This window comes from Scyliorhinus torazame, chromosome 16, assembly GCF_047496885.1.
Source record: "Scyliorhinus torazame isolate Kashiwa2021f chromosome 16, sScyTor2.1, whole genome shotgun sequence".
NCBI lineage: Eukaryota > Metazoa > Chordata > Chondrichthyes > Carcharhiniformes > Scyliorhinidae > Scyliorhinus > Scyliorhinus torazame.
The window spans coordinates 102,032,654-102,058,818 of record NC_092722.1 but is presented as its reverse complement, the minus strand read 5'-3'; the positions used below and the strand labels follow the sequence as shown (position 1 = coordinate 102,058,818).

Below are 26,165 nucleotides of genomic sequence, written 5' to 3'. Positions count from 1 at the left end.
TTAATTTACGCCGGCGGGACAGGCAATTTATCGGCGGGACTTCGGCCCATCCGGGCCGGAGAATCGAGCGGGGGGGCCCGCCAAGATTCCCGCCCCCGCCGAATCTCTGGTGCCGGAGACTTCGGCAACCGGCGGGGGCGGGATTCACGCCAGCCCCCGGCGATTCTCCGACCCGGCGGGGGGCCGGAGAATGTCGCCCCAGTTCTGCCTAACAGGCAGTCTAATATTTGATTTAAAGGATGTAGATAAGATCCGCAGAATTCCAGCTGTTATCAGGAATACGTAGATTCTAACAGTCCGTTGTTGTTCATGACAAACGTCAAGTTCCACGAATGAAAGAAGCTGTCCTCAAATACAAGAATGATGATTAATTTTACTGAGGGTTATCGAGTGTTGAAAATTTCCATGTATATTAAAACAAACAGGAGAGGAGACGTAACCATTTCATCATCATTTCAGGTCAACAAACTGGAGTAAACAGCATTGCGAACAGGGGGCGAAATTCTCCCCCAACGGCGGGATGTCCGCCGACTGGCGCCAAAGCCGGCGCCAATCAGACGGGCATCGCGCAGGCCCAAAGGTGCGGAAGGCTCCGCCTCTTTGGCGGCCTAGCCCCAACATTGAGGGGCTAGGCCGACGCCGGAGGGATTTCCGCCCCGCCAGCTGGCGGAAATGGCGTTTGTTTCCCCGCCAGCTGGCGCGGAAATGCGGCGCATGCGCGGGAGCGTCAGCGGCCGCTGTCAGTTTCCCACGCATGCGCAGTGGGGAGAGTCTCTTCCGCCTCCGCCATGGTGGAGGCCGTAGCGGAGGCGGAAGGGAAAGAGTGCCCCCACGGCACAGGCCCGCCCGCGGATCGGTGGGCCCCCGATCGTGGGCCAGGCCACCGTGGGGGCACCCCCGGGGTCAGATCGCCCCGCGCACCCCCCCAGGACCCCGGAGCCCGCCCACGCCTCCTGGTCCCGCCGGTAAATACCAGGTTTGATTTACGTCGGCGGGACAGGCAACTCCTGGGCGGGGCTTCGGCCCATCCGGGCCGGAGAATCCAGCGGGGGGGTCCCGCCAACCGGCGCGGCCCGATTCCCGCCCCCGCCCAATCTCCGGGAGCGGAGACTTCGGCGGGGGCGGGATTCACGGCGGCCAACGGCCATTCTCTGACCCGGCGGGGGGTCGGAGAATGACGCCCAGGATTCCTGACAGTGCGGATTTTAGCAGATTACTGCAAGGTGGCAAAATCATGGGACAGGAAATGTCAGGGAGCGTGAATCGTGAAGTTGTTACTTCAGAATGTGACACATGGCTTGAGAAAGAGGGTCAGTCAGCCATGTCTATGGGAGTGACTCAAGGAAAAGGGCATGAAGCGCACTGACGGTCATAAGATCATAAGAAAAGGGAGCAGGAGTAGGCCATTCGGCCCATTGAGCTTGCTCCGCCATTCAATAAAATCATGGCTGATTTGATTGTGGCCTTAACTCCACTTTCCTGTCTGTCCCCACACCCTTGTCAATAGAAAATCCATCCACCTCAACCTTTAATATAGTCAATGACCCAACTTCCTCTCTGTGAAAGAGTAAGAACTAAAGTCGCCATAGTCCCAGATGACCATAGACTGCTTTCTCCTTTGAGGAGGAGAGCTGACTGGTGGTGATTTAACCTGAGGATCACCACATCTCATGTAAGGACCAAGGTTGAGAAGGCAGGGCCTTCATGAATAACCTTGGCCTATACAAGAATTGAACCCATGTTGTTGGCCTCACTCCACGGGCGTCATTCTCCGACCCCCCGCCGGGTCGGAGAATGGCCGTTGGCCGCCGTGAATCCCGCCCCCGCCGAAGTCTCCGGTACCGGAGATCGGGCGGGGGCGGGAATCGGGCCACGCCGGTTGGCGGGACCCCCCGCTGGATTCTCCGGCCCGGATGGGCCGAAGTCCCGCCCAGGAATTGCATGTCCCGCCGACGTAAATCAAACCTGGTATTTACCGCCAGGACCAGGCGGCGTGGGCGGGCTCCGGGGTCCTGGGGGCCCCCACGGTGGCCTGGCCCGCGATCGGGGCCCACCAATCCGCGGGCGGGCCTGTGCCGTGGGGGCACTCTTTCCCTTCCGCCTCCGCTACGGCCTCCACCATGGCGGAGGCGGAAGAGACTCTCCCCACTGCGCATGTGCGGGAAACTGACAGCGGCCGCTGACGCTCCCGCGCATGCGCCGCATTTCCGCCAGCTGGCGGGGCAACAAACGCCATTTCCGCCAGCTGGCGGGGCGGAAATCCCTCCGGCGTCGGCCTAGCCCCTCAATGTTGGGGCTCGGCCCCCAAAGATGCGGAGCATTCCACACCTTTGGGCCGGCGCGATGCCCGTCTGATTGGCGCCGTCTTTGGCGCCAGTCGGCGGACATCCCGCCGTTGGGGGAGAATTTCGCCCCACATCACAAACCAGCCGTCCAGAGTAACGACACTCTGCTTGTAGAAATTCCTTCTTATCCCCATCTTGGACCCCGGGCAGAATTCTCTGTCGACCGACGCCGGAATCAGGAATTGCGATTGGGCGGAGAAACGATTCCGACGCCAAAATCGTGGTGGGCGCCGATTTCACGCCATATCACAATTCTCCGTTCTCCATTTCCGAGGGCGAGGTTCACTTGTGCTTTTACAAATCGTGAAACTGGCATCGTGACTGATGAGGGAGAGGAGGAAGGACATGGGGAGACACGACCTTGGGCCGCCAGGCCGGACACTGGCCGGGCTGGCTGGGGTGGGGGGTTGATGGGGAAAACGGGCTGGCTGGGGTGGGGGGGGTGACGGGGAAAACGGGCTGGCTGGGGTGGCTCCCCATTGGACTGGGGCGGTGTCCTGGCACGGACCACTAGGCAGCCGTCTTGCTGCGCACCGTATTGTCCACCCACCTTGGCCCCTGGTTTTGCAGAGTGACACCGGCCATAAGGGTGCCCCCACACCCCCACTCCAGCCCTCACCGTCAGGCGGGGAATCATGTGGCCCACCCAAAGGCAATGCCCACAGTAGTCCCTACGAGGGTGCCGGACGGGGGCCGCGGAACGTACCACTGGCAAGGGCAGCAGAAGCTGACAGTACCCCTGGCAGCAGGACAGGCACCAGGGCCATAGACTCCCACAGTGCCTGGCACTGATGGGGCTAGAGGTGCGGGGGGGGGGGCATGTGGGAGCAGGGTGCGCAGTGCCAACCCGGGGCACCATGAAGCCCGTTGGACCTGGTTGGGCACCATGCTAACATGTCGGCTGTTCACCCCCTGCAGACAATGGATATTGGCATTCAATCAGCTTCCTGCTGCAGCCCTGGGAGATGCACTGCGGCTGTACGAGCTGGAGCTGCTCGAGGGGGAGGAAGCTGCAGCAGCGGAGCATGCAGCAACGGTGCGTGCCCCAGAGGAACAGATGGCAGCCACCCAGGATGGAGAGCCAGCTGCCCAACAGGCTGAGTAGGAGGAGGCATGAGGCCCCACCTCACCGGCAGCGCCTGTCGTTCAAGGACCTGCCGGATCGGGCATGCCATCGAAGACTCCGGCTGAGCAGGGAGGCAGTGCGATATATCTGCCAGATCATGGCACACCAGGCACCGGGGAAGAAAGGGGAAGGACACCCGCTCCCGGTAGCCGTCAATGTGATGGTCGTCCTGACCGTCTACGCCACGGGGTCGTTCCAGGCGCCGAATAGGGACCTGTCCGGGATCTCAGAGCTTGATGCACAAGCCCATCCACACCATCTCGGAGGACCAAATGCCCGGTCGGCACAATACATCTATTTCAATGTGGACTGAGTCCACCAGGATGCCCGGGCATCGCCGTGATGCCCAGTGTCCAGGCGGTGATCGACAGGATGCATGTCCCTCCATGAGCTCCTGCAGATGACAGGTCGCTCTACACAAATCGAAAGGGGTACCACTCGATGAATATGCCCTCTGCCCAACAGATGCGCCAAGGACAGGAGGGGAGGGGGTGGAGTACGAAGCGTAAAAAACAGGGATATGGGCGGCCTCGGCCGGGCGTTCCATGGTCAGGTCCCTTATTCAACACGAGTAGCGTGGTTTAGCCATGTGTTTCTCTGCACTAGGTTGCCGGGAAACTCACGGTTAAACTCGCTCGCTCGGGGACTTTGTTCCCTTTTGGGAAGGTCACGCCTTATAGCTGAGCACTTCAATAAACACAAAGTAATCGGGAAGAGTCAGCATGGTTTTGTGAAAGGGAAATCATATTTAACCAATTTATCGGCGATCTTTGAAGGAGAAACATGTGCTGTGAATGAAAGGGAGCCTGTAGACTTGACTTTCCAGAGGGCATTTGATAAGGTTTTAGGGGGTAACATACTAACCTGGATAGAAAATTGATTGACTGGCAGAAAACAGAGAATATGTATAAAGGGGTCTTTGACTGATGGGCAGAACGACAAGATACGACAAGTGGAGTCCCACAGGGGTCTCAACTGTTTACAATTCATATCAATGGCTTAGATGAGAGGAGCGAAGGCATGGCAGTGAAATTTGCAGATGACACAAAGATAGGTAGGAAAGTATATTGTGAAGACGACATGCAAAGTTTGCAAACGGATATAGATGGGTTGAATGAGTGGGCAAACATTTGGTAGATAATGTGGGAAAATGTGAAGTCATTCATTTTGGTAGGAAGAGTAAAAAAAAGAGGGTGAAATTTTCCAATATTTTTCAGTGTCAGGCTGTGACTGATACCCGTGTGTAGCACAGCCAAGTATTGAGTCCAGATCTTGAGAACAAAAATCAGTGGGCGTGATTTACGACATCTCTGTGGCAGGGTGGGGCCAGATGGATCCTGCAAGACCACTCCACAGAGATCGGGGTGTCCTTTAAATATGGTACCCTGGAGGAACACTCCCCAGCCACCCATCTCTCTGCCCCTGCACCCCCCCCCCACCCCCCCACACAGGCATCAGCATCAGGGTCTTCCATCCCCCCACCACCGCTCTCCCCCGCAACATACATAATGCAAACCCCGCCCCCAATAGGGCTCCCGGAGAGTCCACCCTGGCATTGCCCCCTTGCACAGGTGGAAACGTGGCAGCGCCAATCTCTGCCAGTCTGGAGTTGAATATAGGCCAGACCAGGTAAGGATGTCAGATTTATTTTCTCTGAAGGACATTAGTGAACCAGTTGGGTGTTTACCACAATCCATGGTAGTTCCAGGGCCACCATTACTGAGACTAGCTTTATAATTCAAAATTTATTAATTGAATTTAAATGCCTCACCAACTACCATGGTGGGATTGGGACCCATGTCCCCAGAACATTTGGTTGGGCCTCTAGATTACTAGTCTAGAAACATATTCAGTAACAATACCACTACACAACTATCTACCACTACCCCCCCCCCCCCCCCGCCCCCCTCCTCTTGTAGGTACAGCAAGTAATTGAGAAGGCTAATAGAATGCAATCCTTTATGTGAAGAATTGAACATAAAAGTAAGGCTGTTATGCCTCAGTTATACAGGGCATTAATGAGACCCCATCTCGAATACTGCATGCAGTTTTGGTCTCCTTATTAATGGAGGGATATAAATGAGTTGGAGGCGGTTCAGAGGAGGTTTACCAGATTGATATTGGAATGAGCAGGTTGTGTTGTGAGGAAAGGTCGGGCAGACTGGGTTTGTTTCCACTGGAGTTTAGAAGAGGGGTGGCTTGATTGAAGTTTATAAGATCCTGAACAGTCTCGACAAGGTGGGCGTGGAAAGTATGTTTCCTCTTATGGTGAGTCCAGACTAGGGGGCACTGTTTTAAAATTAGGGGGTTGCCCTTTTAGGATAGAGATAAGAGGCTGGATTCTCCGATCCCCGACGCCGGAATCGCGTTCGGCGACAGGGTGGAGAATCCCTGATGATGCCGAAATCGGGGGCGGCGCCACTTTCACGATGCTCCTCCCCCTGAAAAGTGGCGTACTCTAGGAGTACACCGCGTAGTCGTGTCAGCCATTGCCTGAGGCCCGCCCCGCGATGTTCCGATTTCCCGATGGCATGCGACACATGTGGTCTCATCCATCGGGAACTCAGCGTGGCGGCTATGGACTCAGTCCAGTGGCCTCCTCAGTCGGGGGAGGGCCAATCCATGGGCAGAGGGGGCATTATTCAGGGCTGGGGCACTGTGGGAGGCGGTTCGGGGCGCACGAGCCGGCCGCAGGGGGGAATATTTTTGGGGGCCGGGTCCGCGGGCTGCGTCCGTCATGAAGCACGTCTCGGCCGCTGCAGGCCGCCGCCGTGTGCATGCATGGCCACGGACCCGGCAATGCTCTACGCTGCCTGGCTGCTAGCCTCCCCCCCCCCCACCACCATGAAGCAGGGAATCGGTGGCCATTTTGCGGCAGTTTTCCTGGCGTAAAACACCACCGTTTTCTTGCTGGGGTGGGAACTTAGTCTCCCAAACGGAGAATCAGCCCAAGATTCTTTTTCTCTCAGAGGGTTGGGCGACTTTGGAACTTTGTGCCTCAGAAGGCAGTGGAGGCGGAGTCACTGAATATTTTTAAGGTGGAGGTAAATAGATTCTTGTTAGGCAAGGGAGTCAAAGGTTATCAAGGTAGGTGGAAATGTGGAACTTGAAATGCAAACAGATCAGCTGTGATCTTATCGGATGGCAGAGCAGACTCGAGGGCCTGAATGGCCTACTTCTGCTCTGATTTTGTATGTTCGTATCTAAATGGTGAGAGATTGTGGAGGTCTGAGAATCAAGTGATCTGGGTGCCCTAGTGCACGAATCACAAAAGGTTAGTATACAGATACAGCAAGTAATTTGGAAAGCTGAAAGAATGTTCTCATTTATTGTGAGGAGAATTGATTACAAAGGTAGGGAGGCTATCTTCAGTTGTACAGGGTGTTGGTGAGACCACATCCGGAGTACTTACTGGTCTCCTTATTTAAGGAAGGATGTAAATGCATTGGAAGCAGTTCAGAGAAGATTTACCAGACAAATGTCTGGAATGGGTGAGTTGTCTTATGAGGAAAGGTTGGACAGTCTAGGCTTGCCCATGTCCCATGAACGAATAAAATAAAAACATCTTCTCCACAACCGCCCTGTCCAGACCCCTCAGGATCTTATATGCTTCAATCAAGTTGCCTCTTACTATACAAAACTATCTACCCCCCCCTCCCCCTTTGCAGGTACAACAGGCAATTAAGATGGCTAATGGAATGCAATCCATTATAAGAGGAATTGAACATAAAATGAGGGTGGATTTGACAGGTGGGGGAGTGCAGGGCAGGTAACTAAGGGCCTCCGGGAGGTTGGGTGGGTGATGGGTGGGGGCCCTAGAAGAAGGTGCTGCAAGGGGGTTTGGGGGAGCCTAAAGAGGGGGGACCCCCAGGGACCCCCTTGGGGAGTGTGGGGTAGTGTCCATGTGTGTGGGGGGTGACACTGCCCACAGGTGGGGGTGTGGGGGACCCACAAACTCACTTAGAGATCGGGGCACCCTTTCAAAATGGCGGCCCGATCTCGGAGTTCAGCTCCCCAGTGCTAATAAAAATTCTAAGTGTGGCCTAAACCCGTGAAAACTCCCCAGGGCCCAAAAAAGTGACTAAGTGTCATTGCATGGCGGTGGGGAACTCGCCAGCATAGCCAGCTACAGGAACGATTTGTTGGTGTTTGATATGTGGACCATAATTAGCCCACGGAACTTGCCCTATATTAAGCCAATCTGCATAAAGTTACTTTTTAAAAAGACCTCACCAACAACTTGAGTATTGCTTGAAAACCATTTAACCCTTGGCTTACCAGGGATCAAGGAATAATCCGATATATTCCTGATATTTCCCTTAACTTTGTGAATGTAAAGATAACGCTGTTATCAAACCAAGCTAGGTTAAAGGGAAACACCAGATCAACCCTAAGGCCCTTATTTTATGATTTAACTCCTAATTCTTCCTCCATTTGTAAAATTGGGATTTCTTTTTACATCGTCTATCAACCACTGAACTAACGAGATCCCTAAATCTCATCACTTTGAGTGGTTGATTCCCCTGGTGTGGGCCTCACCTTCACCCCCTTAAGAACAAAGGAGAGAATTGGAAGGATATGCTGGACACTGGGGCATGTTCAGCCACTGCGTTGTGCACGACGCAGATCTGGGCATGATGGGTGAACACCACAAGAGCCCCAAATCGGGCATTACGCTGGGCTGGTCGTGAGTCACCCGACTTGCTCCACCCAGCTAGATCTGGATCTTGCCCTCTCCAGGGTGCTGTTTAATACTGGTTTCCACAAACATGGACTAGGTGTGATGGCATCTCGGGGGCCTTGCAGGCCATTAGTGACAACCAGGTGGTCAGGGACAGTACCTTTGCACTCCCCTAACACCTGGGTACTTTGGCACTGCCAGTTTGGTTGTGCTAAGATGCCCAGGTGCCAGGATGGCACTGTAAAGGGTCGGGTCCTAGGGGGCCTTGCCCATTAGGGGGGGGGGTTCCTGGGGCCTCGATCAGGTTTGGGAGGTGATGGGGGGGGATCCAGAAAGCGGGGGGCGGGGCGCGGGCCTGAAATGGGGGTAGCTGTACGGGGCAGCCATTCAAAATGGTTCCTCGATCGGTGGGCGGCTGGTCCAGAAAGTCCATTAAAGCGTGGCCTTGTGGGGAAAAACTCCCTCAGGTCCGCTGATTCTCTCTCCGGATTCAATGGAACTGGAAACCACAATCTCTTGACTCTGAGGTAAGTTTGCTGCACCGAGGCAAGTTGACATTAATCAGTGAACCTAGTGACATTCAGCTGCTCCATTCTATCAGGAGAGAATTTTCCTGCCACTAATTGAAAAGTTAAATCACCACAGCTTACTCAGCAGGATACTTGGCAACTCCAGCTGTACATGTTGTTTAACAAAGCTGTGTGCAATGTGAAAAATATTTCTGTTTTTAACTGAACAGTATTTAAGACAATAAGACGGCTCTTTATTTGTTTCCCACTCACAATGCTGTTATATTATCTGCGACTGGGTTAACTTGGTCCAACAAGATTTTATCATTCAAACAGACGATTTTGTTTTGTATTAAAGGATGAACCTGAACAAGGAAACATCTCTGTGACAGGAATAAAATCATCCGGATTCTCCTGTTTCATCAAAGCCAGCGAGAAATAGAAATTTGCATGTTACCCACTGCAACAGAAAGTTATTTCCATCACTGAGCTGGCTACATATTTATTTAACCATACCATACCAGGGCATCAGCTGCCCCTAAAGTGTTTAGTCCTGATGGGATGCTGTTTGCGGAACTATTTTTCCATCCTATTTCAGCTCATTATGAGACCGAGGCAAAAAAAGTCCATTCATGAAAAATTAGAACTATCGTGTGGATGCTTAATAAAAATGCAGTCTGGGTAAGTTCCGGAATAAAACAAAACACTTAGACTCCATGACTCAAGCAGCAATGACATGGATTAGTTTTCGTACATGCACCTCACGACAATCTATCATACCTCTTCATGCAATTGTCTGAAGAGCTTTCCCTTTGTCACAAGGCAACTGGGTGGCCTCGGGCTGGCATAGACAAGATGGGCCGAATAGCCTCCTTCTGTCCTGTAACTTGACTATAATTCTAAGAATGAGCCGGTGTCTCTTTCTGAGACTTTCATTTTACATTTTTCCACCAAATCCTGCTGTACAGCTCACAGCAGGTCTGTAGAAAATTTCAGCAATGGAACCTGAGCTACAGGGGTTACAATAATGATAATAATCTTTATTGTCACAAGTAGGCTTACATTAACACTGCAATGAAGTTACTGTGAAAAGCCCCTAGCCGCCACACTCCGGCGCCTGTTCGGGTACACGGAGGGCGAATTCAGAATGTCCAAATTACCTAACAGCACGACTTTCGGGACTTGTGGGAGGAAACCGGAGCACCCGGAAAAACCCCACGCAGACACGGAGAGAACGTGCAGACTCCGCACAGACAGTGACCCAAGCTGGGAATCGAACCTGGGACCCTAGAGCTGTGAAGCAACAGTGCTAACCACTGTGCTACCGTGCTGTCCTACATATTTCCAAGGGTTAAAATCTTGCCCCAAGTCTGTTTTTATCATCACAAGTGCCTTATTCAAAAGGTTATCTGTAAACATGCAGAATGCTGCCTGTGAGCACAGTCAGCAAACAGTTAGCAGACAGGGGGAGATTCGTGGCTGGGGAAGAGGGAGATTCGAGGGTGGGGGAGAGGGAGATTCGAGGGTGGGGAAGAGGGAGATTCGAGGGTGGGGGAGAGGGAGAATTGAGGCTGGGGAAAAGGAAGGATTGAGGGAGATTCAAAGCTGGAGAATCGCTAAAAATTGGTTCAAATGAGGACGGACCTCCAGGACTGGCAGCACCAGATGACTTTGAGACCTCTGAAGCTCACTCCAGTTGGCCCTCCAGCCCACGGGCAAAATGAACATCCTGAGGGAGAAGGAGGTGATGGGGCCCATCACAGCACCGCTTACACAGGAGGCGGTGGAACCTTGTGATTCCCCTCCACCTGACACTGGCGCAGTTGATGAGCAGCGGGCAGAACAGGGTGACACGTCGTCACCTGTGACACGCAAAGGTCAGGCGAGCCCAGGTCCTCCAGAGGACGGCTGCCAAAGGGCAGAGGGCGAGGCAAGCGGCACCCCGCCTCTGCTCCTGAGTAATGCAATCTGGAGTAATACATAGTAGGAGCAGGAGGCCATAGACGATCAGTAAGATAGATGACACTTCATTTGGCATGGGTGTAGTTGAGCATTGTGAGTCAGCGGAAGGGGACACAATCTGTAAAAACTCACCACTGAACACTTTTCCACCAGCAGCCCAATCTGCCTCCCATTGTTGTCCCACGGGTGGGAAGGTTGAGCTGGGGTTGGGTCATGCGCTGTGACATTTGGTGGTGGGTAGTGGATTCAGTGAGTATTGGACCCATGGACTTCCCACAGATATCCACCATCACCTAGAAATGACAGACCTTAGGAGCTGTGGAGTGAGACAGCTGAATATGACAGCATCCCCAGTCTGTGACCCCCACATCATGCTCCATCTCCCACCGCCCCTCCCCCCTGCCACCACTTTCTGATATCCATTTCATCCCCAAGATCCCCGCACCCTCCCCATCCCCGAAAGTCAACCTCCTCTCCTCCGGACACCTGATCCTCGATTGTTCCCAGTTCTGAAAGGTGACATCAAAATTAGCGGATTGCCAGCCAGGGGAACAATTTTGCCGCAGCATTACCAAGGCAGGAGTCCGCGGACAGCAGCTGTTCACAAGACACATTTCATTCGGAATTCACACCTACCTGCTTTCGGATTATGTGGATGTTTGTCAGGGTGGCAACTCAGTGCCTTGGCTTTAAACTCTGCGACGATCTGCTCAGTCTGGCAAAATAAAAGTTCAATCATGAAATAACTTGGAGTATAAGTTTAGTAGTCACAGTGGAGTCCGGAAAGGAGAGTTAAAACAAACGGTTTATTACCAAAAGTATTTACAGGTGACAAACCCGTTCCCAGTTGGGCCTACTCTGCAGCTCAGCTCCTACCTGGGCCAGCTTTATGGCACTGAGTTAACTAGCCCGCTGATAGACCTCCACCCCTCAGCGGGGGAGCTCGTCCACGAGGCTCACGTGGAAATTAATCAGGTCGTCCCCGTGCGTCTCGTGGGGGTTACGTAGAAACTAGAAGCAGAAGGAGGCCCTTTGAGCCTGCTCCACCATGCATTATGATCATAGCTGATCGTCAAGTTCAATATCCTGATCCCGCTTTCCCCACCATATCCCTTGATCCCTTTAGCCCCAAGAACCATATCTAATTCCTTCTTGAAATTACGCAATGTTTTGGCCTCAACTACTTTCTGTGGTAGCGAGTTCCACAGATTCACCACTCTCTGGGTGAAGTAATTTCTCCTCACCTCAGTCTGAAAAGGTTCACCCCGTATCCTCAAACTATGACCCCTAATTCTGGGCTCCCCCACCATGGGGAACATTCTTTCAGAATCTACCCTGTCTAACCCTGTCAGAATTTTCGTTTCTATGAGATCCCCTCTCACTGTTCAGAACTCCAATGAATATAATCCTAACCGATTTAGTCTCTCCTCATATGACAGTCCCCCATCCCAGGAATCAGCCTGGTAAACCTTTGCTGCACTCCCTCCATAGAAAGAAAATCCTTCCTCAGATAAGGACACCAAAACTGCACACAATACTCCAGGTGTGGCCTCACCAAAGCCCTATACAATTGGAGTAAAACATCTCTATTCCTAAGTTACTTTCAGCAACTGATGCACGAGAATACCAAGATCAATAATCTGCCTTCCTATTTTTGCTACTGAAGCAGGTAACCTCACATTTATCCACATTATACTGTATCTGACATGCATGTGCCCACTCACTCAGCCTGTCCAAATCTCGCTGAAGCATCTCTGCATCTTCCTCACAGATCATCTCCCACTCAACTTTCTATCACAGCAGCATGGTAGCACAGTGGTTAGCACAGTTGTTTTACAGCTACAAGGTCCCAGGTTTGATACCCGGCTTGGGTCACTGTCTGTGCAGAGTCTATACGTTCTCCCCGTGTCTGCGTGGGATTCCTCCGGGTGTTCCAGTTTCCTCCCATAGTCCAAAGATGTGCAGGTTAGGTGGATTAGCTCTGCTAAATTAGCCTTACTGTCCCAAAAAAAAAGTGAGGTGGGGTTACGGGGATAGGGTGGCAGTGTGGGGATAGGGTGTGGATGTGGGCTTAGGTAGGGTGCTCTTTCCAAGGGCCAGTACAGACTCGATGGGCCGAATGGCCTCCTTCCGCACTGTAAATTCGATGATTCTATGATCTGCAAATTTGTAGATAATACAATTAGTTCCCCTCTACCAAATCATTAATATATAAGGGAACAGTTGGGGTCCTAGCACCGATCTCTGCAGTACCCCACTAGTCACTGCCTTCCAATCAGAAAAAGACCCATTTATTCCAATGTTTTGTTTCCTGTCTGCTAACCAGCTTTCTATCCATCTCAGGACACTACCGTAATTCCATGTGCTTTAACTTTACATATTAATCTGCTACGTGAGACCTTGTCGAGAGCCTTCTGAAAGTCTAAATAAACCACATCCACCGGTTCTCACTGGTCAACTCTACTAGTTAAATCTTCAAAGAATTCTAGTAGATTTGTCAAGTATGATTTTCTTTTCGTAAATCCATGCTGATTTTGTCTGATTACACCACTGCTTTCCAAATCCTGTGCTATGAAATCCTTGATAATGGACTCCAGCAACTTCCCTACTGTCGACGTTATGCTCAATGGTCTATAGTACCCTATTTTCTCTCTACCTCCATTTTGAAAGCGGAATTACATTCGCTACCCTCCAATCTGTCGGGACCATACCAGAGTACAAAGAATTTTGGAAAATGACCACCAATGAATCTACAATTTCTAGGGCCACTTCCTTAAGTACTCTGGGATGCAGATTATCAGGCCCTGGAGATCCGCCTTCAATCCCATTAATTTCTCCAAAACTATTTTTTACTGATACTAATTTCCTTCAGCTCCTCACTAAAATTTGTGTTTCCCAGAATTTCCAGTACATGTTTTCCTTTGTGAAGACAGAAGCAAAGTATGAATTTAGTTCTGGAGCCATTTCTTTGTTCCCTGTTATGAATTATAACAATAAGGATAAACGTTTTGTCACCAATGTCGTCTGAAAAATAATTAGCAAACCTATCTGACGTGAGGAATCGGCGTTTCCTTTTGTGTATTTATTCCTTCTTTTTAATAGTTTGTTTTGCATTCAGAACGTTAGTGCCATGTAGCATGTATCGATGTAATGTGGTCGCCATGGCAACAACTGCCCTTCGGCTTTCCACACATACAGCAGTAATTCTTCAGAACTGCTCATTAAACACAGTATCGTCTCTGAACAAGATTTTTGATTTGCAATATGACAACGCTGACCTGTTGAACTAAATGCAATGATTGGTTTAATTTATATAGAGGAGGACTGACTTTATAATATTTGAACTTGTCTGTGTCTCCCTGTCTATGAGATCATTGGGTCAGTGGTTTGAAAAATGGTGACACATCACAGAGCCCATAATCTTCAAGTTACAGCGCAGCTGGGGTTAGAGCTGTGATTTTCAAACTGGGTTACCGGATGGTGTAGAATGGGTCGTCAAATGGTCACCAAAATGATCCCCAAATATCACCTGGCCATGTTTCTCGTTTTCTTTCTAGGTAAATTCTAACTGCGTGACAGTGTATGGCCGCGCGAGGCTGATGTAGAAGCCGGTGTGTGGACTTCCTTGCCTCTCTGGGCCAGAGTGTAGTTGGGCAGTTTGCAGTCAGATACCTGTAAAATTCTCTTTGGGTGGCAACTACTACTGTGTACAGCGTCAGGATTTGTATCATGTCTTGAGTTCTGTGTGTCACTAACAAACCCCGTGCTTCTTTCAGCATTCTCTCAGTTAAGCTGGACATACAGCCTACTCCAGCCCTACAAGCCCCTATATCCACTCCATCCACTCCTTCCACTTCCAAGTTGTCTCTCCCCATCAGGGCTCTTGTCCTTCAAGGATACTTCTTTTTTTCACCACGTCCCCCGCCACTATCCACCCCCTCTTCCCAGGTACTCGTCCCCAAGCATCCGTCACTGCCGTGTGACTACATGGACTCCATCAGCTGAATCGATTCCTCTCCAGCAAGGACTTTTGCATCTACCTTTATCGTGGCTTGTTCGGCAAAATTGGCATTAGCTGGCGAATAAACTACACTCATGTATACAGGAGTCGGTAAAATGCGCCGAGGTCCCAGGTTCAATCCCTGCTCTGGGTCACTGTCCGTGTGGAGTTTGCACATTCTCTGCGTGGGTTTTGCCCCCACAACCCAAAGATGTGCAGGGTAGGAGGATTGGCCGTTGCTGTTTGTCATTTTTATCAATGACCTAGAGGAAGGCGCAGAAGGGTGGGTGAGTAAATTTGCAGACGATACTAAAGTCGGTGGTGTTGTCGATAGTGTGGAAGGAAGTAGCAGGTTGCAGAGGGATATAGATAAGCTGCAGAGCTGGGCTGAGAGGTGGCAAATGGAGTTTAATGTAGAGAAGTGTGAGGTGATTCACTTTGGAAGGAATAACAGGAATGTGGAATATTTGGCTAATGGAAAAGTTCTTGAAAGTGTGGATGAGCAGAGGGATCTAGGTGTCCATGTACATAGATCCCTGAAAGTTGCCACCCAGGTTGATAGGGTGGTGAAGAAGGCCTATGGAGTGTTGGCCTTTATTGGTAGAGGAATTGAGTTCCGGAGTCAGGAGGTCATGTTGCAGCTGTACAGAACTCTGGTACGGCCGCATTTGGAGTATTGCGTACAGTTCTGGTCACTGCATTATAGGAAGGACGTGGAGGCTTTGGAGCGGGTGCAGAGGAGATTTACCAGGATGTTGCCTGGTATGGAGGGAAAATCTTATGAGGAAAGGCTGATGGACTTGAGGTTGTTTTCGTTGGAGAGAAGAAGGTTAAGAGGAGACTTAATAGAGGCATACAAAATGATTAGGGGGTTGGATAGGGTGGACAGTGAGAGCCTTCTCCCGCGGATGGAAATGGCTGGCACGAGGGGACATAACTTTAAACTGAGGGGTAATAGATATAGGACAGAGGTCAGAGGTAGGTTCTTTACGCAAAGAGTAGTGAGGCCGTGGAATGCCCTACCTGCTACAGTAGTGAACTCGCCAACATTGAGGGCATTTAAAAGTTTATTGGATAAACATATGGATGATAATGGTATAGTGTAGGTTAGATGGCTTTTGTTTCGGTGCAACATCGTGGGCTGAAGGGCCTGTACTGCGCTGTATTGTTCTATGTTCTATGTTCTAAATTGCCCCTTAATTGGAAAAAATGAATTGGGTACTCTAAATTTATTTTAAAAAATAAAAACATTTTATAAATTCCCTTTTTTTTCAATTAAGGAGCAATTTAGCGTGGCCAATCCACCTCACCTGCACATCTTTGGGTTGTGGGGGTGAAACCCAGGCAGACACGGGAAGAATGTGCAAACTACACACTGTCAGTGACCCGGGACCGGAGTCAAACCAAGGTCCTCGGTACCGTGAGGCAGCCATGCTAACCACTGCGCCACCATGCCGCCCTCACCTATCTACTCTAATCCCATTGTCCAGCACTTGATCCATTGCCTTGTATGCTATGGTATTTGAAATCTTCATCTAAATGCTTCTTAAATGTTGTGAGGGTTCTCGTGTCTACCACCCTTTCAAGCAGTGAGTTCAAGATTCCCATAACTCTCTGGGTGAAAAGGTTTTCCTTCAAATTCCCTCTAAATCTCCTGCCCCTCAGCTTAAATCTATGCCACTTCCAGCTGCACAGGGGCACCATACAAGGATGCCCACTGTTCCCGCTGCTGTTCACTCTAGCGATCGAACCATACAAGGATGCCCACTGTTCCCGCTGCTGTTCGCTCTAGCGATCGAACCATACAAGGATGCCCACAGGTCAAAGAGACACAGCCTGAGTGAGACACAGCCTGAGTGGGAATTTGGAACTTGGTAATTTGGTGCAGTGAGGTCATCAGGAAAGGTAAGTGGTAAGTCTAATTCTGCTGTTTTTCAGTCAAAAGTGCAGTGTGTAGATTAGTGTCTGATTGGCTGAAGCTGCCCCCACCCTAATTGCTGAGAGGCAGTTATCTGGCAGTCACCTGAGGCCTGTTTAGGGGTACAAAGGTACACATTGTATTCTTCTCTTTGAAGTTTAAGTAGTGTGAGTCATCCTGGTCAGCTAAAGTCTGTATAAAGGACAGACAGAAAGCGCACTCAGTAAGCATTGCGCAGCTCAAGGAGACACAGCCAGAGTGAGACACATCCAGAGTGGGAATTTGGAACTTGGTAATTTGGTGCAGTGAGGTAATTCGGTGCAGAGTGGCAGAAGGTGCTTTTCCCCTACTGTTTTGTTCTCTCTCTTTGAAAATGAAATGAAATGAAAATCGCTTATTGTCACAAGTAGGCTTCAAATGAAGTTCCTGTGAAAAGTCCCTAGTCGCCACATTCCGGCGCCTGTTCGGGGAGGCTGTTACGGGAATTGAACCGTGCTGCTGGCCTGCTTTGGTCTGCTTCCAAAGCCAGCGATTTAGCCCTGTGTCTTCTGGCCTGTAACTTTTAATCTGCAGGGAGAGAACCAGAGAGCATCTGAAAACCTCAGAAGGTAAGTAAGTGATTTTTACTCATTTTTACTTGTATTACCGTTTCAAATTGTGTGTGTGTGGGGGGGGAAACTGAAGTGACATCACAGAAAAGCTGTGAACTGATTGGGAATCTACACTAAATTAAAAAAATTAAGCATTGGTAAACTATAATTACTTAATTATAATTTAGAGGGGTATCTAAGCCAGAGATCGGAGAGTACTGTATTTAGCTTTCACATTTATAGTAGAAATCTAGTGCTAGGAAACATATAGTTAACAGTAACTTTTTTTTTAACTTTTAAATTTAATTTACTAATTAATTGGCGCAATGTCAATTAGAGGGGTGCAGTGCTCTGACTGTGAGATGTGGCAGGTCCGGGAGGCTTCCAGCGTCCCGGATGGCTTCATCTGCAGAAAGTGCACCCAACTGGAGCTCCTCACAGACCGCATGGTTCGGTTGGAGCAGCAGTTGGATGCACGTAGGAGCCTGCAGGTGGTGGAAAGCGTCATAGATAGCAGTTATATAAATGTGGTCACACCCAAGGTGCAGGCAGAGAAATGGGTGACCACCAGAAAGGGCAGGCAGTCAGTGCAGGAATCCCCTGTGGTTGTCCCCCCTCTCGAACAGGTATACGGATACTGTCGGGGGAGATAGCCTTACAGGGGAAAACAGCAGCAGCCAGAGCAGTGGCACCACGGCTGGCTCTGATGTTCAAAAGGGAGGGTCAAAGTGCAGAAGAGCAATAGTCATAGGGGGTTCTATAGTCAGGGGCACAGATAGGCACTTCTGTGGACGTGAAAGAGACTCCAGGATGGTATGTTGCCTCCCTGGTGCCAAGGTCCAGGATGTCTCCGAACGGGTAGAGGGCATCCTGAAGGGGGAGGGCAAATAGGCAGAGGTCGTTGTACATATTGGTACTAACGACATAGGCAGGAAGGGGCATGAGGTCCTGCAGCAGGAGTTCAGGGAGCTAGGCAGAAAGTTAAAAGACAGGACCTCTAGGGTTATAATCTCGGGATTACTCCCTGTGCCACGTGCCAGTGAGGCTAGAAATAGGAAGATAGAGCAGCTAAACACGTGGCTAAACAGCTGGTGTAGGAGGGAGGGTTTCCGTTATTTGGACCACTGGGAGCTCTTCCGGGGCAGGTGTGACCTAAGGACGGGTTGCATCTAAATTGGAGAGGCATAAATATCCTGGCCGCGAGGTTTGCTAGTGTCACACGGGAGGGTTTAAACTAGTATGGCAGGGGGGTGGGCACGGGAGCAATAGGTCACAAGGTGAGAGCATTGAGGGAGAACTAGGGAATAGGGCCAGTATGGCTCTGAGGCAGAGCAGACAGGGTGAAGTTGCTGAACACAGCGGGTATGGTGGCCTGAAGTGCATATGTTTTAATGCAAGAAGTATTACGGGTAAGGCAGATGAACTTAGAGCTTGGATTAGTACTTGGAATTATGATGTTGTTGCCATTAGAGACCTGGTTGAGGGAAGGGCAGGATTGGCAGCTAAACGTTCCAGGATTTAGATGTTTCAGGCAGGATAGAGCGGGATGTAAAAGGGGAGGCGGAGTTGCGCTACTGGTTAGGGAGAATATCACAGCTGTACTACGGGAGGACACCTCAGAGGGCAGTGAGGCTATATGGGTAGAGATCAGGAATAAGAAGGGTGCAGTCATAATGTTGGGGGTTTACTACAGGCCTCCCAACAGCCAGCGGGAGATAGAGGAGCAGATAGGTAGACAGATTTTGGAAAAGAGTAAAAACAACAGGGTTGTTGTGATGGGAGACTTCAACTTCCCCAATATTGACTGGGACTCACTTAGTGCCGGGGCTTAGACGGGGCAGAGTTTGTAAGGAGCATCCAGGAGGGCTTCTTAAAACAATATGTAGACAGTCCAACTAGGGAAGGGGCTGTACTGGATCTGGTATTGGGGAATGAGCCCGGCCAGGTGGTAGAAGTTTCAGTAGGGGAACATTTCGGGAACAGTGATCACAATTCAGTAAGTTTTAAAGTGCTGGTGGACAAGGATAAGAGTGGTCCTAGGGTGAATGTGCTAAATTGGGAGAAGGTTAATTATTTTTTTAAAAAATATATATTTATTAAAGTTTTTTAACACAATTTTTCTCCCTTACAAACAATAACCACCCCCCCCCCCTCCCACTCCTCGTAACAAAAAAAATGAGAAATCGCGCAGAGCAAGGTATATACATGGCAAAATAATATATTTACAGAGCTTTGTACACTGGCCCTCACCCGTACGTGCCAGTTTCCCCAACCCTTCATGTTATCTCTTGCTCATCTACCCTCCCAGGCAGTCCGCCCTATCCCCCCCCTTCCCCCCCCCCCCCAAGGTTGCTGCTGCTGCTGACCGACCTTCCTCTAACGCTCCGCGAGATAGTCTAGGAACGGTTGCCACCGCCTGTAGAACCCCTGCGCAGACCCTCTCAAGGCGAACTTAATCCTCTCCAACTTTATGAACCCAGCCATATCATTTATCCAGGCCTCTAGGCTGGGGGGCTTCGCCTCCTTCCACATTAGCAAGATGCTTCGCCGGGCTACTAGGGACGCAAAGGCCAGAATGCCGGCCTCTTTCGCCTCCTGCACTCCCGGTTCATCCACTACTCCAAATATTGCTAGCCCCCAGCTTGGCTTGACCCGGACTTTCACCACCTGAGATATTGCTCCCGCCACTCCTCTCCAGAACCCCTCCAGTGCCGGGCATGACCAAAACATATGGACATGGTTCGCCGGGCTCCCTGAGCACCTTTCACATCTGTCCTCTACCCCAAAGAACCTACTCAACCTCGCCCCCGTCAAGTGCGCTCTGTGGACCACCTTAAATTGTATCAGGCTGAGCCTGGCACACGAGGAGGCGGAATTAACCCTACCTAGGGCATCAGCCCACAGACCTTCCTCGATCGCCTTCCCCAGCTCTTCCTCCCATTTACCCTTCAACTCTTCTACCAGCGCTCCCCCCTCTTCTTTCAACTCCTGGTGTATTTTCGACACCTTGCCCTCCCCGACCCATACACCTGAGATCACCCTATCTTGAACTTCTTGTGCCGGGAGCAACGGGAATTCCCTCACCTGTCGCCTCACAAAAGCCCTCACCTGCATATATCTAAAGGCATTTCCCGGGGGGGGGGAAGGTTAATTATAACAATATTAGGCGTGAACTGAAGAACCTAGATGGGGGCGGATGTTTGAGGGTAAATCAACATCTGACATGTGGGAGGCTTTCAAGTGTCAGTTGAAAGGAATTCAGGACCGGCATGTTCCTGTGAGGAAGAAGGATAAATACGGCAATTTTCGGGAACCTTGGCTAACGAGAGATATTGTAGACCTCGTCAAAAAGAAAAAGGAGGCATTTGTCAGGGCTAAAAGGCTGGGAACAGACGAAGCCTGTGTGGAATATAAGGAAATGGGAAGGAACTTAAGCAAGGAGTCAGGAGAGCTAGAAGTGGTCACGAAAAGTCATTGGCAAATCGGGTTGAGGAAAATCCCAAGGCTTTTTACACATACATAAAAAGCAACAGGGTAGCCAGGGAAAGGGTTGGCCCACTGAAGGATAGGCAAGGGAATCTATGTGTGGAGCCAGAGGAAATGGGCGAGGTACTAAATGAATACGTTGCATCAGTATTCACCAAAGAGAAGGAATTGGTAGATGTTGAGTCTGGAGAAGGGTGTGTAGATAGCCTGGGTCACATTGAGATCCAAAAAGACGAGGTGTTGGGTGTCTTAAAAAATATTAAGGTAGATAAGTCCCCAGGGCCTGATGGGATCTACCCCAGAATACTGAAGGAGGCTGGAGAGGAAATTGCTGAGGCCTTGACAGAAATCTTTGGATCTTCACTGTCTTCAGGTGATGTCCCGGAGGACTGGAGAATAGCCAATGTTGTTCCTCTGTTTAAGAAGGGTAGCAAGGATAATCCAGGGAACTACAGGCCGGTGAGCCTTACGTCAGTGGTAGGGAAGTTACTAGAGAGAATTCTTCGAGACAGGATCTACTCCCATTTGGAAGCAAATGGACGTATTAGTGAGAGGCAGCATGGTTTTGTGAAGGGGAGGTCGTATCTCACTAACTTGATAGAGTTTTTCGAAGAGGTCACAAAGATGATTGATGCAGGTAGGGCAGTGGATGTTGTCTATAAGGACTTCAGTAAGGCCTTTGACAAGGTCCCTCATGGTAGACTAATACAAAAGGTGAAGTCACACGGTATCAGGGGTGAGCTGGCAAGGTGGATACAGAACTGGCTCGGTCATAGAAGGCAGAGAGTAGCAATGGAAGGATGCTTTTCTAATTGGAGAGCTGTGACTAGTGGTGTTCCGCAGGGATCAGTGCTGGGACCTTTGCTGTTTGTAGTATATATAAATGATTTGGAGGAAAATGTAACTGGTCTGATTAGTAAGTTTGCAGATGACACAAAGGTTGGTGGAATTGCTGATAGCGATGAGGGCTGTCACATAGAAGACAGAGGGTGGTGGTAGATGGTAAATTTTCATCCTGGAGCCCAGTCACCAGCGGTGTACCACAGGGATCAGTGCTGGGTCCTCTGCTATTTGTGATTTGTATTAATGACTTGATGATGGAGTTGAAGGTTGGGTTAGTAAATTTGCTGATGACACCAAGATTGGTGGAGTAGTTGTGGTAATACCAGGTATTGCGGTACCAGAGAGAGGAATGACCATTGTTCAAGAAGGGGACTTCCAGTGACAGTGATGTGCTGAGCGGATGCAGATCAGGAGGCTCTCCTCCAGACCAGAACCAAAAAGGCACTTTTAGTCAAACTTTGCCCAAAATTAGGAAGACAAATTTACTTCAACGGCAAGAAGAGAATAACCACAAAAGAATACCAGCCACCGGGAGCTTGACGGGCCGAAGAGACGGCAGAAGTGGTGGAAAGGGCCTTGAGCAGCAGGCGGACGGGGCGGTGGACCCACGAGGCAAAGGAGTGCCGGCCGCCCAGAAGAGAGGGAGACCATCGATCCAAGCATCAGCCTCCCCCCCCACCACCTGGAGACGGATAGAAGACCTTCCTTATGAAGGAGCTGATCGTTATGAAAGAGATAATCAGGATAGAAATCCAGGTGGTGGTCAAGGTGACAGTGGCAGAGGCAATGGCCACCATGCAAATGGTAATCGACAGACTGGAGAAGAAAGTGGAGACACAGGAGAAGATCCTCGTCATGGTGAAGACCAGAGCGACAGAATCGCCACCTGGAAGCAGAAGTGAAAAGGTTGGTGTCGGCCAGGGGGAACTTAAAGGGGAAAGTCAAGGGCCAAGAAAACAGGTCATGACGACAAAATATTCGGATCGTGGACTTGCCTGAAGGCATCGAGGGCAGAGATCCGACAGGTTACGTTGCCCAAATGCTGGGTAAGCTCGTCGAGAAAGACAGCTTCCCCAACCCCCCAGAGCTCGACATAGTGCACAGGACGCACAGGCCGAAACCCAAAACTGGGGAGCAACCGAGGGCGATCACTGCAAAGCTGCACCGATATCAGGATCGTGAGAGGATCCTGTGAGGGCACGTCAGATGAAAGTGAGCACCTGGGAAGGAGACAGAATCCAAATTTATCAGGACATTGGGGCAGATCTGGCAAAACACAGGGCTGAGAGTTTAACCAGGCAAAGTCGGCCCTGTACAAGAACGGGGTGCGATTCAATATTCAAGGGGTAGCACAGTGGTTAGCACAGTCGCTTCACAGCTCCAAGGTGCCAGATTTGCATCCCGGCTTGGGTCACTGTCTGTGCGGCGTCTGCATGTTCTCTCCGTGACTGCGTGGGTTTCCTCCGGGTGCTCCGGTTTCCTCCCACAGTCCAAAGATGTACAGTTAGGTGGAATGGTCTTGCTAAATTGCCCTTAGTGTCCAAAGGTGGGGTGGGGTGGGGTTACTGGGTTACGGGAATAGGGTGGAGGTGTGGGCTTGGGTCCGGTGCTCTTTCCATGGGCCAGTGCAGATTCGATGGGCCGAATGGCCTTCTTCTGCACTGTAAATTCTATGATTCTATGGACATACTGTTCCCAGCCAGGCTCTGGGTCCTGCACTAGAATAAAGAACATTACCTCACCACCCTGGCGGAAGTGTTGAATTCGGCGAACTTATGGCCTGGACAAGGGCAGGCAAGGCAACGATGAGGGCTGATCAAGGATTGTGGAAGAATCAAAGACTTATTGGACAGTGAGCATTTTTGCGCAGGATTGTGCTGCCTCGCTCTGATAAAAGAGGAAATACCAGGGGCGTCATTCTCCGACCCCCCCGCCGGGTCGGAGAATGGCCGTTGGCCGCCGTGAATCCCGCCCCCGCCCCCGCCGAAGTCTCCGGTACCGGAGATTGGGCGGGGGCGGGAATCGGGCCGCGCCGGTTGGCGGGACCCCCCGCTCAATTCTCCGGCCCGGATCGGCCGAAGTCCCGCCCAGAAATTGCCTGTCCCGCCGGCGTAAATCAAAGCTGGAATTAACCGGTGGGACCAGGTGGCGTGGGCGGGCTCCGGGGTCCTGGGGGGGGCGCGGGGCGATCTGACCCCAGGGGGTGCCCCCACGGTGGCCTGGCCCGCGATCGGGGCCCACCGATCCACGGGCGGGCCTGTGACATGGGGGCACTCTTTCCCTTCCGCCTCCGCCATGGCCTCCACCATGGCGGAGGCGGAAGAGACTCTCCCCATTGCGCATGCGCGGGAAACTGACAGCGGCCGCTGACGCTCCCACGCATGCGCCGCATTTCCACGCCAGCTGGCGGGTCAACAAACGCCATTTCCGCCAGCTGGCGGGGCAACAAACGCCATTTCCGCCAGCTGGCGGGGCGGAAATCCCTCCGGTGCCGGCCTAGCCCCTCAATGTTGGGGCTCGGCTCCCAAAGATGCGGAGCATTCCGCACCTTTGGGCCAGCGCGCTGCCCGTCTGATTGGCGCCGTTTTTGGCGCCAGTCGGCGGACATCGCGCCGTTGGGGGAGACTTTCGACCCTGGTCACAGAAAGAAGCGAGGACAGGAGAATGCAGGGGAGGGTATAGTCAGAGAAAGCAGGCAGTTAGCGGGAACAAGTAAGGGGCTAGACCAGCCCCGGAAGGGGAGCCACCACACTTGCAGGGACAGCTAGCATGGGAAGACAGGTAGCAAAGGGGGCCGCGGTGCACCTCCCAGCAGGGAGGGAGTGCCTAGTCAGGGGATTCGTCAGCCTGTTAGAAGCCAATAGTGACTAGGAAGAGAGGGGGGAAGAGGGAGGGAGGAAAAACAAAGGAGGACACACACAAGGTGTGGTGAACCACTGTTATTGTAGTTCCACTGTTGTATATAGTTGACTGATCTGTAGCCCTGTCTCAAGTCTGGGTTCAGCAGCAGACAGGCTACATCTTAGAACATACAGTGGAGAAGGAGGCCACCCGGCCCATCGAGTCTGCACCGACCCACCCAAGCCCTCACCTCCACCCCATCCTCGTAACCCAATAACCCCTCCTAACCTTTTTGGACACTAAGGGTGTGATGAACGGTTACTGCCTTATCATCATGAGGTGATGTCCCCTTTAAGACCGGGCCTGGATTCCAGGGGACTCCGCCTCTGGCTCCGCCCATCTGGGAGCCATACATAAAGGGCTGCCTCATGGGCTGTGCAGCAGTCAGCTCTCGTCTCTAGCTCTAGCATAGTTATTAGTCTAATAAAGCCTTCTTTACAGTTTAATCTCTAAGTGTCATTATTGAGGGTACCTCAAAGGGCAATTTAGCATGCCCAATCCACCTAACCTGCGCATCTTTGGACTGTGGGAGGAAACCGGAGCACCCGGAGGAAACCCACGCAGACACGGGGAGAACATGCAGACTCCGCACAGACAGTGACCCAGCGGGAAATCGAACCTGGGACCCTAGCGTTGTGAAGCCACAGTGCTAGCCACTTGTGCTACCGTGCTGCCCAAATTTTAGAGTATTAAAACCATTACTTCGTTTTCTATAACTTGCCTCGTGTGTAATTGATGGTGCATCAATTTAATACTCTAAGATAGTACAATGGATAAGTCACTCAAGCCTATGCGATTGGACCTGGACCCACAGGCAGCCGACGCCACTGCGAACTTCCAGCATTGGCTCAGCTGTTTCGAGGCCTACCTCGGCTCTTCTGCTGACGCCGTCTCAGGGGAGCACAAGCTTCGGGTCCTCAATGCCCGGGTGAGCCACCGAATATTTACCCTCATCAGAGACGCGGCCACGTACGACGAGGCGATTACACTCCTCAAAGGGCAGTACGTGAGGGCGGTAAACGAGGTGTACGCCCGGCACCTCCTGCCATGAGGCGTCAGCACCCAGGAGAATCTTTGGCCGAGTTCCTGCGTGACCTGCAGGTACTCGCCCGAATTGTAACTGCCAAGCAGTAACGGCAGTTCAGCTCCTGATCCGGGACGCCTATGAGGCCGGCGTTAGGTCTGACTACATTCGTCAGCACCTGCTCAAAGGGGGTACCCTCGACCTAAACGACGCGGTGCCGTTCACGAACTCCCTGGAAGTGGCCTTCCGGAATATGAATGCCTTCACACCCGACCACATGGCATCCTCGTGGGCGTCCTGAGCGCAGCCATCACCCGATCCGGGGGTGTCAAAAGCCTGTGCCGCGCGGCAGCCTGCCAACTCCGGGGGACCATCCTGCTACTTCTGCGGCCAGAGTCAGCACTCCAGACAAAGCTGCCCAGCTCGGAACGCGACCTGCAGCGAGTGCTGTAAGAAGGGCCACTTTGCAAAAGTCTGCCAGGCACGGCCTAAAACGTCCAAATCCCGCCGCGTGGTATCTTGCCTGTCGGGACCGCCCCCTTCAAATGCATCATCCGCCTCGTGCGACCCATGGGATCCGCCATCTTGTTCACCATCTCCGATGCGACCTGCCACGTGCGACTCGTGGGGGCCGCCATCTTGGTTGCCATCTTCTACGCGACCCGCCATGTGCAACTTGTGTAGGCCGCCATCTTGGCTGCCATCTTCTACGCGACCCGCCACGTGCGACTCGTGGGGGCCGCCATCTCAGCTGCCATCTTCGATGACACCTGCTACCAC

General features: G+C 51.5%; 1 protein-coding gene across 1 annotated transcript in view; it reads right to left on the bottom strand.

The window, feature by feature from the left end:
- Positions 1 to 26,165, bottom strand: part of dnajc12 (DnaJ (Hsp40) homolog, subfamily C, member 12) — a 79,551-nt gene that overhangs the window by 30,205 nt on the left and 23,181 nt on the right. Inside the window, exon 2 of the mRNA XM_072478802.1 lies at positions 11,260 to 11,338. Coding sequence (XP_072334903.1) covers positions 11,260 to 11,338 — 79 coding nt within the window. The remainder of the gene's footprint in view (positions 1 to 11,259; positions 11,339 to 26,165) is intronic.